This window comes from Silurus meridionalis, chromosome 7 (genome assembly GCF_014805685.1).
Source record: "Silurus meridionalis isolate SWU-2019-XX chromosome 7, ASM1480568v1, whole genome shotgun sequence".
In the NCBI taxonomy this organism is placed as follows: Eukaryota; Metazoa; Chordata; class Actinopteri; order Siluriformes; family Siluridae; genus Silurus; species Silurus meridionalis.
In genome coordinates, this window is record NC_060890.1 from 7,848,327 (window position 1) to 7,862,837 (window position 14,511).

The window sequence follows — 14,511 nt, forward strand, 5'->3', positions numbered from 1 at the left end:
GGGCTAATGAACATAAAGTAAACCTACACAGACAAATCAGAACATGCGATAGACCATACAGTACACATACAAACAGTAAACAGATGCCTGGATCAAACTGGGGATCCTGTAAATGTGGAGCAGATCTCTACACTGCCCAGTGTACTGCAAATGTAATACATAAAATCAGTTATACAGTATTGTCTATCCGCAAACATCATAGTCCAGGGAGACTCCTGTCTGACCTTGTCCATCAACCTGTCCATCAGCACTGCAAATAAGAAAGGGCTCAGAGCTGATCCTTGATGCAATCCAATCTCCACCTTGAACCAGTCTGTCATTCCTACTGAACACTTCACTGCTGTTACACTGTCCTCATACATGTCCTGCACCACCCTCACATACTTCTCTGACATACCTGACTTCCTCATGCAATACTTTCTGTCTAATGTTTAATATTTAATATTGCTGTAGTTTGCCTGGAGCCTAAATTAAGAATTCCATTGTACAAACTGTCACTGAGATATGGAAGCCTGTTTTGAATTGTGAGATATTTGTATATTTGATATGTGTGAGAGTTTGTATTACGCAAATCTGAGAAAATAAGTCAGAACTGTGAGATTAAAAAGTCGCAGTTTTTATTCAGTGGCGGAAACAGGCTTCCATATTGACATCTGTACACATGATAAACAAAACATGAAACTTCTGCGATGGTTACAAACTAGCCAATAGGAACGCCGAAAATAAGTCACGTGGTCAAGGGGGACGAGTGGGAGATGCGTATACCAGGAAGCGGTTTCTTTTCATCTGGACGAAAGATGCCCTAAAACCTGCAGCGAGCGCGTAAGTTTTGCACTTTTACTCGTTTTATTATAATTTTTATTTTATCAATAACACACATTTTTTATGATGCGTGGTTATTTCATGTTTGCTTGTTTTCCCGAGAAAGTAAGCACCATTGTTTTTCCCATCGCTCGTCTAGCCTTTTAGCTAGCAATATAAAGAGGCGGCGAAGGGCCGTACCCAAATCGACACTTTTTTGGAGCTGTAGTGCACTAGATTAAGTGGTGGAGTCATTGTTTCGCTATGTATGAAATGGACTTGGAGAGGGAGTGTGGACGCATTTGGAACTCGACCTGGGAAGAAACGCCTACTTTCAGCATTGGAGCGATGATAACTGTAAAGGGTTATGATAAAATAAGATGTGTTTATTATGGTTTTAAGACAAAAAGAAAATGCTTGTCCTTAAGGTTACTGAAAATATAAAATATATTACATATAATTTTGTTGGGATAGCTAAGAATTATATATACTGTATATGCTGAACATCTCATTCCTGTTTTCTTTTTGCTGATATTATAACCTCTACTCTTCTTCTTGATATTGTTTGTGAGAATTTGTAGGGATTTGGCCACAAGAGCATTAGTTAGCTCGTATTAATGTTAGGATTGGAGGCCTGGGGATTAGTGTTTCAGTTCATCCCAAAGGTGTTCATATGGGTTGAGGTCAGGACTCAGATCTGGTGGTGGTGGAAAAATCTCAGAACCCAACACTCGATGGGGAAAAGCAAGAGAAAAAGGTTTACTTGGCAACCTTTTTTTTTTTGTACTTGCCAAGTCTCCAGTAAATCCACATCCCCGTCCAGTTGGAACATGAGCAGACGGAGAAGAAAGCCCCAGGCTCTGGTTACGCCAATGTTTAACAATCTTCAAGCTTTGTAGAAAAACGGTGCATATTTAGACATTCTCTATGGTGTAACAAATTGAAACAGTTTGTGTACCTCCTCGCTGCAACATGCACAAACTGTCTCAACTCAGTCGAAAAAGGCATCGAGAAAAGTTCAAACAAAGCGGAAAGAGCCAAAGATTAATTTTCCCAATACAATCACTTCAACCACTTACATTTAAGGGAGACTCCCTTATCCAGAGTGACTTACTATCATCTCATTCCTACAATCAAGCAGCCCTTGTGGGCACTTGTGCAGGAACCTTAGAGGGGCTTTGGTGTGGCTGGGATTTGAACTCACAACCTTCGGCTCCAATGTCATCCACTGAGCTACCACCTTCCCCAATTTTAACAGTGGCATTAAATGTACAGAAAATGTACAGCCATTGTGCCAGTACAAATTTTTGAGTTTGGTGATCAGTGTGGCGGTCCGGTGTCTACAAACTTTCCAAAATTGCTTCAGGTTTGTCTGATGTTTGGGGTACATTGTACATAAGATGCATTGAACGATCCCCAACTTGTGTTGCTTCCTAAATTGAGTGGAATCTTTATTTATTTTATTATAATCTCCAGTATACTATGTAGTACCTAACATGCACTTATTTATTTCAAAAAATCGCAACATTTGCTGTCATATAATCGCACAAGCTGACATCGCGATTGCGATACGCTAAACCGTGCAGCCCTACTTTGATTCAATTCTTAGTATAATTTATATGCACAACAAACATAAATGTGTAATGCATGTGAATACTCACCAAAATGGACATTTTTTTTAAACATTATTTTCTGAGCAGGATTCAGGGCATTGATTATTATTTTGAAATAAGTACCGCAATTGTTTGTATATTATTCAGGTGATGTTTACGTTACCATAACAGCCTACTTCATACTTATGCTTTCTAGTTTTCTAAACTTTGCTGTTGTATTTGCCGAATGAATAAAATGAAAGCATACAAATACAATTGTAGACGTTAAATCTTGTCTCTTGTCTCTTTCACTTCCACTGTTGATTTGCTTATATAGTGCATATTTAGGGGTTTTTGTCTGCAATAGATAATAAGATTATTACTGTATCTATAGTCTTTATTGCTTCGGTGAGAAAATTATGTCCGTATACAGCTAGAAAAACATTTTTCTCTGCATTTTACTGTACAGAACAGGTAAAATTCTTCATTCAGTGTTAAAGCATTACTTGTTAAGTGGCCATATTTTTAAATGTTGATCCTGGTTAAAGTTGAATTAATATGCACATTTACTTAAATGTATACAAGCACTGAGAACAGGTCTTATATAAATATGTATAAATAAAAAGCTTAGAGATTATATTTATTTCAAGGGCTTTTGGTTTATTCTGAAAGGTGGAAGGAAGAAGGCAGGGGGCCTCCAATATTAATTTTGCTTAGGGCCTCCAAATATCTAGAACCGGCTAAATCAGGATTCAAATCAGGATAATCTGTTATGTTATGGAGGAATGCGCAGTGCATGTGGGGGGTCTGGGCTCAGCAGCCCTGCAGGAAGTGTCCTGTGTGCATGTGATTGGTTAATGTGCAGGGTAGAAATGTAACTGAAATTTAAGTTCTCTGTTATAGGCTAACCTGCAATTTGGTAAATTACCATTTTACAGTATGGCAGACGGTGGTGACGGAGACCCTGTGGCCGGTTCTTCTGGGACTTCGCGTCAGTCTTTCTCTTTGGGAAGAGGACTGGCAGGACGGACATTACTGAATCCTCCACCTCCAGGCAGACTCACATCCCTGCGTTCCAGAGACCTGACACTCGGGGGATATAAAAAGGTCACTTGTGCGCAATCACTACGCCTCTCTTTACATTACAATATGGATTTTGTACATTGATTTAGTCGTACAATTAGGGCATTTAGACACCCTTATAAAGAGCGACTTACAATTACCTCATTTATACAACTGAGTAGTTGAGGGTTAACGGCCTTGCCCAAGGGCCCAGAAGTGGCAGCTTAGTGTTGGTGGGATTTGAACTCAAGCCATTTGAATCAGAAGTCCAACATCTGAGCTACCACTTCTCTTCATTATGTCTTTGTTATATGAAAAATACCAGATAGTTGTTCTGTTTTGGCAGCAAAAGGGGACCAACACAATATTAGGCAGGTGGTCATAATTAGTGATAACAATCCAAGAATAGGCAAAGTTTATGGTTTAAGACTAAACTGGGTTGAAATGAACCACCTTACTGAAACACTTCCTGGTGCACACAGGAAACCGGTACCTGTAAAGCATAAAGCACGGGTTAAAAACTGACTTGAATGGTGTTCTCGTTCCTGCAGAAAACATTTGTCCCAAACGTCCACTCCATACGGAAAAGCAAAGACGAGTAAGTATCTGCATCAAAAGATTATTTGTCAGCCACGTGTAAGCCAGCGTTTGGCCGACCGAAGCCTTTTTCAACGTTCCATGCAGGTTAAAGGAGGAGCCATGCAGTGCGCCGAAAAAGGAGAGAAGAGAAAGGGAAGACAGGCAGAGAGAGCGCAGGCGGAGAGAGCGACCCCAAACCATTCAGTCACACTCCATTTTTGAACAGCGTCCTGCAGACACCTTCAGGAAATCAGGTCAGTTATTTGACACCTAAATCAAATAAGAGAGTGCACAGTAGTGTCCATGATCCTAGCAGCGGTACTTTTAATCTGCAGGAAGCTGGGGAACCACAGATGTAAGCGACTACGATCCAGTTCTTACTAGGAGTATTAAAAAGGAGAGAAACGTTCCAGAGAAAGACGACGATGGAATTCTAGAAAAGCTTCAGCGAGATGATGTAAGTTGCAAATTTTATAAAAAAAAAAAATTTTCACTGCATTTAAAGACGATTCTGTTGAGAAAACTTATTCCTCTCCATTTGCTGTATAGTTCATAGACGACCCCGGTCTGAAAAACGATCCCAAGCAGACACCAATAAGACTTCCACTGCACCAGTCATTCGGCTACTTGGCGACAGAGACGTCTTGTAGGTTCAAAAGCTTTTATGGACATTTCACTTTTTCAGCCATATGCGGTTCTTTGAGGTTGCATAAAATTTTCCCTTCACTTGAACTAGGAAGCCCAAACAGGTTCCAAAATGGCAATGCTCCTGTGCACAAAGGCAGATCCATAAAGATCTGCTTTATATGGTTTGGAGTGGAAGATCTGGAGTGGCCTGCTGTAGACCTCAACCCTATTGGACATGTTTGAATGAATTGGAAAGCGGACTGCACAAATCTCCACAAGTGCATTTCAAAATCTAGTGGAACATCTTCCCAGAAGAGTGGAGGTTATTATAACAGGAAATGGGTTCTAAATGTGGAACAGGATATTCAAAAAACACACACCTATTTTACATTTACGGTATTTGGCAGACGCCCTTATCCAGAGGGGGTTTTATTCATTCAGCTGAGCAGTTGAGGGCCTTGCTGAGGGGCCCAGCAGTGGCAGCTTGGCGGTGGTGGGATTTGAACTCATGACCTTCCGATTGATGAGAAGCCCAACATCCTAACCACTGCGCTACCCCCTTTTATGGTCCACAAACTTTGTCCATATATTAGAGGAAACGTTTGAAACGTTTGGCTTTGCTGTAAGTGAGGCGTGTAAACCAGGACCTGCCAATGCGGGCAATTCCAAGAAAAAAATTCCAAGAAACGCATTGAAAGTTTCATTAATAGTCTTATTTGGAAAGTTTTGCCACAATATATTTAAATATGATTGCTTGTATAATCATTAGTACATTGTTATTACATGAATACGGAATACTGCTGAGGTTCCCTCCTTGACCATATGTAACATTGTTTTCACAGTAAAAGACTCACAGTCTGATCCCAAGTCAATAAAAACCCATGAGAGGTTTCCAACACAAACAAGTGGATCCTCTGCGTGTCCTCAGCCTCCGAGTGTCCGAGAACTTTTCCAGCGGCTGAGCGTCTCAGAGAAGGAAGAGCTATTATTCATTCAGCTTCCTGATACTATTCCTATAAAAGCCCAAAAAATTGAAAAGCCTGTGAAAAAAGGTGACGCCGAAGACAAGCGTGTCTCTCATATCAAAGCACCAGTGAGTGAAGCCTTCAGTTTTTCTTTCTCTCCCTCTTTGGTTTGGTCCAAAATATTTTGAACATGTTGTGTTTTAGGAGCCAGTGGAGAAAGAGGCAGTGCCTGTGCTCTCGGACTTCACGGAAGGATTCCTAGGAAAAATGCAATTTAGGAAATCCGGCAAAGTGCAGCTGGTCGTCGGGGACATTACACTGGACGTGTCGGAGGGAGCAGCTTTTTCTTTCCTGCAGGTGAGACTTGGACAATAAATATTTCAGGAGCCGTGCTTACATTTCTGTTTTATATGAGGTGGTATCGAAAGGTTTCGAAACTAGTTTTGTTTACAAGAAAGTACTTTATCACCTTCAAAATAGTCCCCTTGCACAGCGATACAGCGAAACGGGTCAAAACAGCGACCTTTGAGCTGGATCTTCATCTTCGGAAGACCAAATCTGCCTAAGCGAGATCACGTTATTTCCAGTGAGAAACCTTTGTGAGCTCGGTGCGCACGTGGTCCGCATAGAACGATTTGCTATGTCTATTGGCACACTGACTTACAAAGGTCGGTGCTCCCTGTGACTGTGCGTGCAGCCTTGAACTGCCATCTGTTGGCGTGTTACAAAACTAGTCCCGAAACGTTTTGATACCACCGCATACATCAGTACAGTGTTTCTCAGTGCTCCTCATCCTCAGGTAAATCTGGTCCAGAATTGTTGCTGAAATGATAGAAGTGTAGCTGCAGGATAAATTACAGCATAAATGAAGTGTGTACAGTTTCGGGAGAACACATGCGATATGAAGTCGTGTGTTTGTGCGCTTTCGCAGCAACTCGTGTGCGTGCGGCTCACCGAGGGTCTGACCGGCGACATGACGGTGCTCGGGGACGTCAAACACAAGCTGGTGTGTTCCCCCAACTTCGAGGCTCTCCTAAAAGTGGCCAAGGCTCCGTCACACATCCAGCCACTCTTTAAAACCATTCAGACGGGATGAGCTTTCCACCATGACAAGTTAGAAGTGGACATGCTCTGATTTGCAGAAGCCAAGCATTTATTTTTAAAAAGGTTTTTGTGTACATTAGAAACATGGGATGCCGTGTGTGTTGTAGACACTTCAGATGTTTTTAATGTCGTGCTTTTATTCGTATTTATTTTTACAACAAACATTTGAAGGTTTTTAGCGCAAAATCTAGACTTCATCTTCAAGTGTCTCTGAAGAAAATGGAAAATGCATTTTTTCGCAGTTAATTTTTTAGGTCAAAAGAAAATGGGCGCAAAATGGCAAAATATTAAGCTTTTAATGTTTATCAACAAATCGCTGGTTAGGATATTAACAGAAATTTGATAGTCGTTTAGTAGGTAACAGCTTTACTTTTTGTTTCCTAAAATGTTTATAACATTTCAAAAGCATCAAACAATTGACAACTTGTTGAAAAATGGTTCCCTGGTTAGTTTGTGGTTAATGTGAGAGCAAAAAGGATTCAAATCTGGGGCCCATTCTTCATACAGCATTAAGAGGTGAGACTACATGCAAACGACATCCAAGATCTACTCATCATGGTACTTATGTTCGGGCTAATTAGGGTCTTTGAACGCACATGTGGACGTGATTAGTACAGCAAACTGGGTTGTTTGATATAATGGTGTGTTAATGCAATGCTTAAAAAAGATACACACACAGTCAGTGATCAGACATACCTTTATGGCCACCTGCCTAATATTATGTTCATCCCCTTTTTTGCTGCGAAAACAGTCCTGACCCGTCGAGCATTAACAGCATTAAGTTCTTCAGCAATTTGATCTACAGGAGCTCGTCTGTTGGTTAGAACCACACGGACCAGCCTTCGATCCCCACGTGCATTAATAAGCCTCAGCTGTCCATGACCCTGTCGCCGGTTCACCACTGTTCCTTCCTTGGAGCACTTTTTTTTTTTGGACCACTGCAGACCAGGAACATCCCACAAGAGCTGCAGTTTTGGAGATGCTCAGACCCAGTCGTCTAGACGTCACAATTCGGCCCTTGTGAGACCCGATCAAATCCTTACGCCATTTTTCCTGCTTCTAACACATCAACTTTTATGACAAAATGTTCACCTGCTGCCTAATAAATCCCACCCACTAACAGGTGCCATGATGGAGATAATCAGTGTTATTCACATCACCTGTTAATGTTATGCCTGATTGATGTACATTTACTATTGTATTTCTCATCAGACATCTCTCTGGACAATCAGTATGCAACTGACCGCTCACTCCACACAACTGCTGAACCACCCTGAATAAAACTATCCATATTCTATCAAAGGTGCATTTTCCTTTCAGTCCACTGGTTTGTTTTTTTGTATTTTTTACCATTAAAAGCTTAATATATTATCATTTTGCGCCCAGTTTACTGCTCCCACGAGTGTATACGATGGAATCTCTACCAACCCCAACTCTATTTATTAACATTTTTAACAGGATAAAGATGACAAACCTTTTTGTTTCCCAAACTAGCGGTTGTGACAGTTGGGGACGCTTGATTTACAAACGCTGACGATAAAAGATTTCCCAATTTGTGTACCGTAATTTCCGGACTATTAAGCGCACACAAATATATGCCGCACCCACTGAATTTAACAAAGATTTTTATTTTGAACATAAATAAGCCGCACCTGTCTATAAGCCGCAGGTGTCTACACTGAAACTAATGAACTTTACACAGGCTTTAACGAAAGACAGTGTCTGTTACACGGCTTGTATCTAAACTGTAGCCTACCAAGAGAGTCATTGTTCCACTGTCTTCCTCCTTCCTTTCACAACTATTTCTCTCGAGAGTTTTCTTTTGGCATCGTCGTGCGTTTAAAAATCACCATCGGTGAAGCTTTTCTCCCGATGCCGTGCAGCTCAGAACACAGGTGAAGTGTTTTTTCATGCCCGGTTGTTTTCAGCGTGACGAATGATTCGCATTTCCTGTTGACAGTCAGAGTGAGAGGCAGGTCAAACGTCAGAGGAACCTCATCCATATTTATGATGTGGTGCGGCCCGATTCAGTGGGAGCACGTCTGATTTAATATAAAGAGTTTCATTGGTTCACCTGAACCGTTCGGCAATTTCATTGGTCTAATATTATGGGGCTCAGTTTTTTGGCTTGAAGCTTGTGAAACCGGGAAAAATCCATAAATTAGCCGCTTCATTGTTTAAGCCGCGGGGTTCAAAGCGTGGGAAAAAAGTAGCAGCTTATAGTCCGGAAAATACGGTAATTAAAACATTAGTCACTGTTACTGTGCCTGTGGCAACATTTGACTAAATCAAATGGATCAATTTCTCAGTCCATCATGGCGTTACTCTGACTCAGAACAAAAGTCAGTTGAACAAAGACAGAAACATTTATTGGATATGGGTTTTACAATCATGATGGTAAATAATAAGGAGAACTCGACTATGCCTTATATGGCAGTTTTGTTGCCTTGTATAAACTTTACCTGGTTTATCAAAACTGGTCGCTCTTGCCTGCATTAAGTAAGGGGAGGACACGTTTTATGTGTGGTGTTATAAGACAATAATACACTGTTAGGGTTGCAAAATACCAGAACAATTCAAGACAGGAAAATTTCAATGGGAATTAATAGGAATAAACTGGAAATTCACAAAATACAATAACAGGGAACTTAAATATAGTTGAGAAAAAAAAATCTTGCCAGATAATCTTGGATTAAGCAACCAGATTCAATCCACTGAGGCCACACCCTCTACATCCACAAAATTCTTGAATCCTACACACAAAATAATGTAGAAAAATATCCATTTTGGCGAGTATTCACATAAATGACATAGTTATGTACTGTGTGTAAGCTATTGTACTATATATTTAATTATATAAGCATATATGTTGTTATACTAACAATTAAATCAGTCAAAATCATATCTTTTTTTCTTTCTTTTTAGAAAATGCAGGTATTTATTGAGTAAAGATCGTATACAAAACATGGCTGCCAGGATTAAGTATAATGCTTTCTACAAAGCAAAAACAAACAAACAAAAATAATCAAGTAAGCAGTGATAATACTATTATATGACTTCATAATAAACCAAAAGCGAATGCAGTAGTCAGATAAACTCAGCCTTGCCCACACATACGCCCCTTGGTAACGGCTGCGTAGTCTTTCCCACCAAAACTGGCCTACAGTGGGCTTTTTCACAGTTCCCAATGCTAATGGGGGAAACGTACGCCCCTCCTAAAGCGCTATTGAGGACGGCGTGTACAGTTTTCTCCCAATACACTGTGTACCACTCATTTCTTGGTGCTACTGGGTGTTTTTTTGGTTTCAGCATCAGAAGACTTTTTCCCTGCCGCTCCTTTAGCAGGCGCTTTGGCCTTCAAAACCTTCACTCTAGATTTCTTTTTCCCTTTTTTAGTCGCCGCCTTCTTACGTCTTGACTCCTTCCGTCGGACGAGATCCTCCCTCCCGAGTTCGGTCATGTGCTCCTCCCAGGCTTTCATCTCGTTTTTATAGCGTACTTTGTCATCCTCTGCGAGCTGCATGTATATCTAAAAAAAAAAAAAACGTGCAGTCAGATTTATTTCAGCTTGAACTAATCTTAGATGTGACTCAGATGAGAATTGGGAACTTGCTTGTTTCTGCGACAGGGACAGACTCTTCCAGTCGTCAAACAGGGACTTCATTTTGCCCTGAAAGAAAGAAATACCCTAATAAATATTACAATCCCATGGTATAAAAAAAAAGCACTCACGGAATTACAGTAATGAATGGCGCATCCAAAGACTTTCTTTACCGGTACAGTGGTTCCTTTAGCTTCTTCAAAATGCTCCGCCATGAAAATGTTGAAAGCTGACCTGGGCCGTTTGGGCTTCCCGAGACTGTTCAGTTCCTACGTTCGCGATGAAACAACTCAATTTTATAAATGCTTAATGCGCCAAAAAGTTCACATATTTGTCTACTATATGGACAAAAGTTTGTGGACACCTGACCATTGGATTCCTATGTGCTTTTCTTAAACATTCCTATTCCAGATTAAATCCCCATTCGCTATGATCAAAACTTCTCTTTCTCGTTTATCCTCTATTTTGAGTCTTGTGCTTATTCAGCTACAGGGGTGTTAGTAAAGCCAAGCACTTGTGTAAGGTGAGGAGGCCTGGGGTGTGTTCCAATTCATCCCAAAGGTGTTCAATAGGGTTGAGGTCAGATCTTCCACACCAGCCCATGTAAACCGTATATTCAACATGTGCACAACAGCATTGTAATGTTGGAACAGGTTTGGGTCTCCTTGTTCCTTTAGTTCAAGTGAACGGGGAAATGTAATGCTAATGCATTCAAAAACATCATCTAAAAATGATTGCCTCCAACTCAACAGTTTGAGAAAGAAGCACGTATGTTTGGAAAAGTCTGGTGTCCCAATACTTTTGTCCTTATAATGAAATTCTGGAGGGTATTTTTTTTTTTTATGTTGAACTGATGCTTGAATACAAGAAAGCAAGAGGCTGAAAAAATACGGTAAAAAAGCAGAAATGTTAGTAAATATACCGTTTATAAAAGTGTAAGCGTATTGGTAGCATTCCGGACGATCCTTCACTCACCCTCTTCTTCCTGATCGCTCTTCTTTTCGCCATCTTTTGTCTTTTCTCTTCTGCGAGTGCTGCGCTCTGGGCGGGCGTCAGCTGCTCCTGGTATGCCTTCATGTCGACTTTGTACTGCTCCCTGGCTGTTATGGAGGCTTCTTCGAAAGGCTGCGAGAGGAAGTTAATCACAGTGACTACACCAGGGTTCCCACTCTAAACCAAATGTCAAATTCTCTGACTTTTACTGAATAAAAAGCTCAATTTGCATGACCTATAACAAATACAAAACTAAATACCGGATGCAGAGGTGAAGACTCCGTTAGCAGTTAACAGTAATTAGCTTGAGCTTCATTTTCAATTCTGTCGGCGATCACTTATGCTACCTCTCATTGGCCATACTCACTGACTATACTAATCATTTTTCATTTGATCTAGCTAGCTAACGTTATAGCTACATATTCATGGCTATATACATAGCTACATTCTGATGACCTGTATGACCAGTGGGACTTGATTAGCTACAGGCACAACGAGATTTCAGCCTTCGGAGTCTTTGCTTGTGGACGTGCTCCAGAGTCTCGTGCTACTGTCGCTGCTATAGGTGTGGAAAAAATAAAAAATAAAAAATAAATAAAATAAAAAAAGGTGTAGAAGAATTTCTTCAACAAAGAAAAATCCCTGATATTTCAGATATTCCATGACCCGTGGGAACCCTGCTACACGCCCCTATATTGCTCTTCCGTTATATTCCTTCGAGTTTGTGAATACAGTAAAACCCCGTTGTACGAGCATAATTCGTTCTTAAAAATTGCTCGTAGGTCCATTTGCTCGTATGTTCGAACTGATTTTCCCCATTGGAATGAATGTAACAGCGATTTAATCCGTTCGAGATCTCATTCCATCGCTTATTTCTGCACTTAAAAAGTATTTGTAGCCTATTTTAACAAACAAATACACCGCAAATTACCGTAATGTAAACATAATTTAACCCTTACCCATGTGATCGTGGTTGATTGCGAGTGTGAGACGCACAACTCGCTCGTAACCTTCTTGGTTTCAATAGTAATTCTATTTACTTTCGAGACATTTTTCAAGATTTCTAGTGAAATAAAAATATAACACTAAAAAAAGTTACGTTTTTGCTGCACTGAACAACGTGGGTTTGCTCGTGAAATAGTGTAAAACTTTGCGAGCGAGGTCGCTCGTATCTCCGTTTGCTCGTACTATCATTTGCTCGTACAACAGGGTTTTACTGTATAAGCAAAGACGTCAAACGTTCTGTTGTAGGATCGAAGGATAATTTAATGTTGTAGGATAACTTGGCGATAGCAGCGCACCCTGGAGTGTTTGGTTGCACTTATACAATATCCGTCAGCTGTGTTTTTAATAAAGAACACGTCGTTCCTTCTGTTATAGCAGCTATAAACAGTCAATCCCTCAGAGGGGGAGAAGGAACCCCACACACAGTTTGTTTCAGTGTTTATTAGGCTCAGATAATATGTAGAGTCCACTGTACAGCGCTCTGGTTTACTTTTTGCAGCATGCACCCACGTGAAAGAAAAAGTTTTGTATTATTATTATTATTATGATTTAAACACGCATGCGGACCTACCCGTTTCTCCTCTGGTGTGAGGGTCCTCCACTGCAGCGCAATCTTTCGGACAACGTCCACAACTCTGATTTCTGGAGGTGTGAAATGATGGAGAAATTCAGTCCCGAGTTACACGCGAGCAAATCGGCAGGCTGAAGCAAACGCGCTTCTCATCACCAAACAAATCGTTCGATTTTTGAGATAAAAGCTTGTTTGGGTTCAGCACAATATTTATGTTTTACTTGACACACCATACAAAGTCTTGAGACATGAATGGTTTTTTTTTTGCTTTGTAACGATCAGACGCGGCGTATACGGCCGATCACCATCGTTTCCTTGCGACTAATCGCCATAGTTTTACAGCAATTAACCACTGATCACCATCATTTCCTTACGACTAATCACCAAATATCACCGGTTTCTTACAACTAATCACCACAATTAATCACTGATCACCATTGTTTCTTTACCACTAATCACTGATCATCATCTTTCCCTGACGATTAATAATTGATCATTGTTCCCTCACGACTCATCACTGATCACCATCCTCTCCTTACAACTAATTACTGATCTCCATCGTTCCCTCAAAACCAATCACCATCTTTCACCATCATTTATGGTGAAAGATCACTTTCACACCCATATGACTAATCACTGGGGTTGAATGGGGGGTGAAAACTTCAAAGCCCACATGTAATACCTGGATTCTGTTTGACCACGATGGGCTGCTGCTCAATCACGTATCGCAGATACGCAGTCAGGGGCCTTTTTGGAGGACCACCAGATGTCGTGCTGAAGTTTTTTAATGTTGGAGCAACACATGAGCACCTGCAAGAGGACGATCGATCACACACACACACACACACACACACACACACACATCAAGTCTACAAAACTCTTTCTGAAGCATGCATATAAACAGCTTATGCAGTCGACACACACACACACACACACACACACACACAGTTATTGTACTTTACCTCACAGTAAGTGCAGTTGAAAACAGACTCCAAGATCTGGTCAGAAGATTTGCACCAACTGTCATTATGCTGAATGGAGCCATGCTGCTGATAAACCCCGAGCCTCTTACACACTCTTTCACACACTCTCACACACACACTCTTCCACACACTCTCTAACACTTTTACACACACAGGGTTGTGTAAGTTAGCGGGGATTCAGTGCTACAACAGCTACATGAAGCTCCGCTCTCCCTCTTCAGTAGCATGAAAGGCGCCTTCTGCAGCCCAGGTGAATTGTGGGATAACCACAGACAACCATGCAATTCACAGACGTACTTTCGTTCTCTTTCTTTTTTTTAAATTATTATTACTATTATCTTTTTTTAATTACAGTTGTGCCTTAGTCTTATAAAGAATAAGCTTTAAAAAAAGCAGCATGACTCAAGCTCAGGTTTTTCTAATGTCTGTAAATAAGACTACTTTCGAAATGCAAATAACAATGTGAAAGATAGCCGGGGGACTTTTATTTTATCTTTCTTCATTTGGCCGGATGTAGCGACAATGCGGTCACGGAGCATCAACATACACGTTCTCTCAAACTGCCTTTATTTATTTACTACTGTTTCAGTCTTCATAAAGAAAGAAAGAAACAATAAATAAATACAAA

General features: G+C 40.7%; 2 protein-coding genes across 3 annotated transcripts; one reads left to right on the forward strand and one right to left on the reverse strand.

Moving 5' to 3' along the window:
• The first annotated feature begins 731 nt into the window (after positions 1-731).
• Positions 732-8,104, forward strand: zgc:171971 (uncharacterized protein LOC569690 homolog). 2 transcript variants are annotated; one of them, XM_046854864.1, is made up of 9 exons: positions 732-822; positions 3,332-3,500; positions 4,007-4,053; positions 4,140-4,288; positions 4,370-4,491; positions 4,584-4,680; positions 5,504-5,754; positions 5,831-5,983; positions 6,558-8,104. In XM_046854864.1, exons 2-9 carry the CDS (start codon positions 3,333-3,335, stop codon positions 6,720-6,722), a joined length of 1,152 nt encoding a protein of 383 aa, XP_046710820.1. In that variant the 5' UTR covers positions 732-822; position 3,332; the 3' UTR covers positions 6,723-8,104. The 2 variants fall into 2 exon arrangements, with proteins under 2 accessions (XP_046710820.1, XP_046710821.1); XM_046854865.1 differs by lacking the exon at positions 732-822 and having other exon boundaries at positions 3,365-3,500; positions 3,938-4,053.
• A 969-nt stretch (positions 8,105-9,073) lies between these two features.
• On the reverse strand, positions 9,074-14,245 carry tfam (transcription factor A, mitochondrial). Its single transcript, XM_046854046.1, has 7 exons — positions 13,863-14,245; positions 13,583-13,710; positions 12,901-12,971; positions 11,307-11,456; positions 10,505-10,600; positions 10,344-10,400; positions 9,074-10,259 (listed from the first exon to the last, which is right to left on the reverse strand). Exons 1-7 carry the CDS (start codon positions 13,943-13,945, stop codon positions 10,002-10,004), a joined length of 843 nt encoding a protein of 280 aa, XP_046710002.1. The 5' UTR covers positions 13,946-14,245; the 3' UTR covers positions 9,074-10,001.
• Positions 14,246-14,511: the final 266 nt, after the last annotated feature.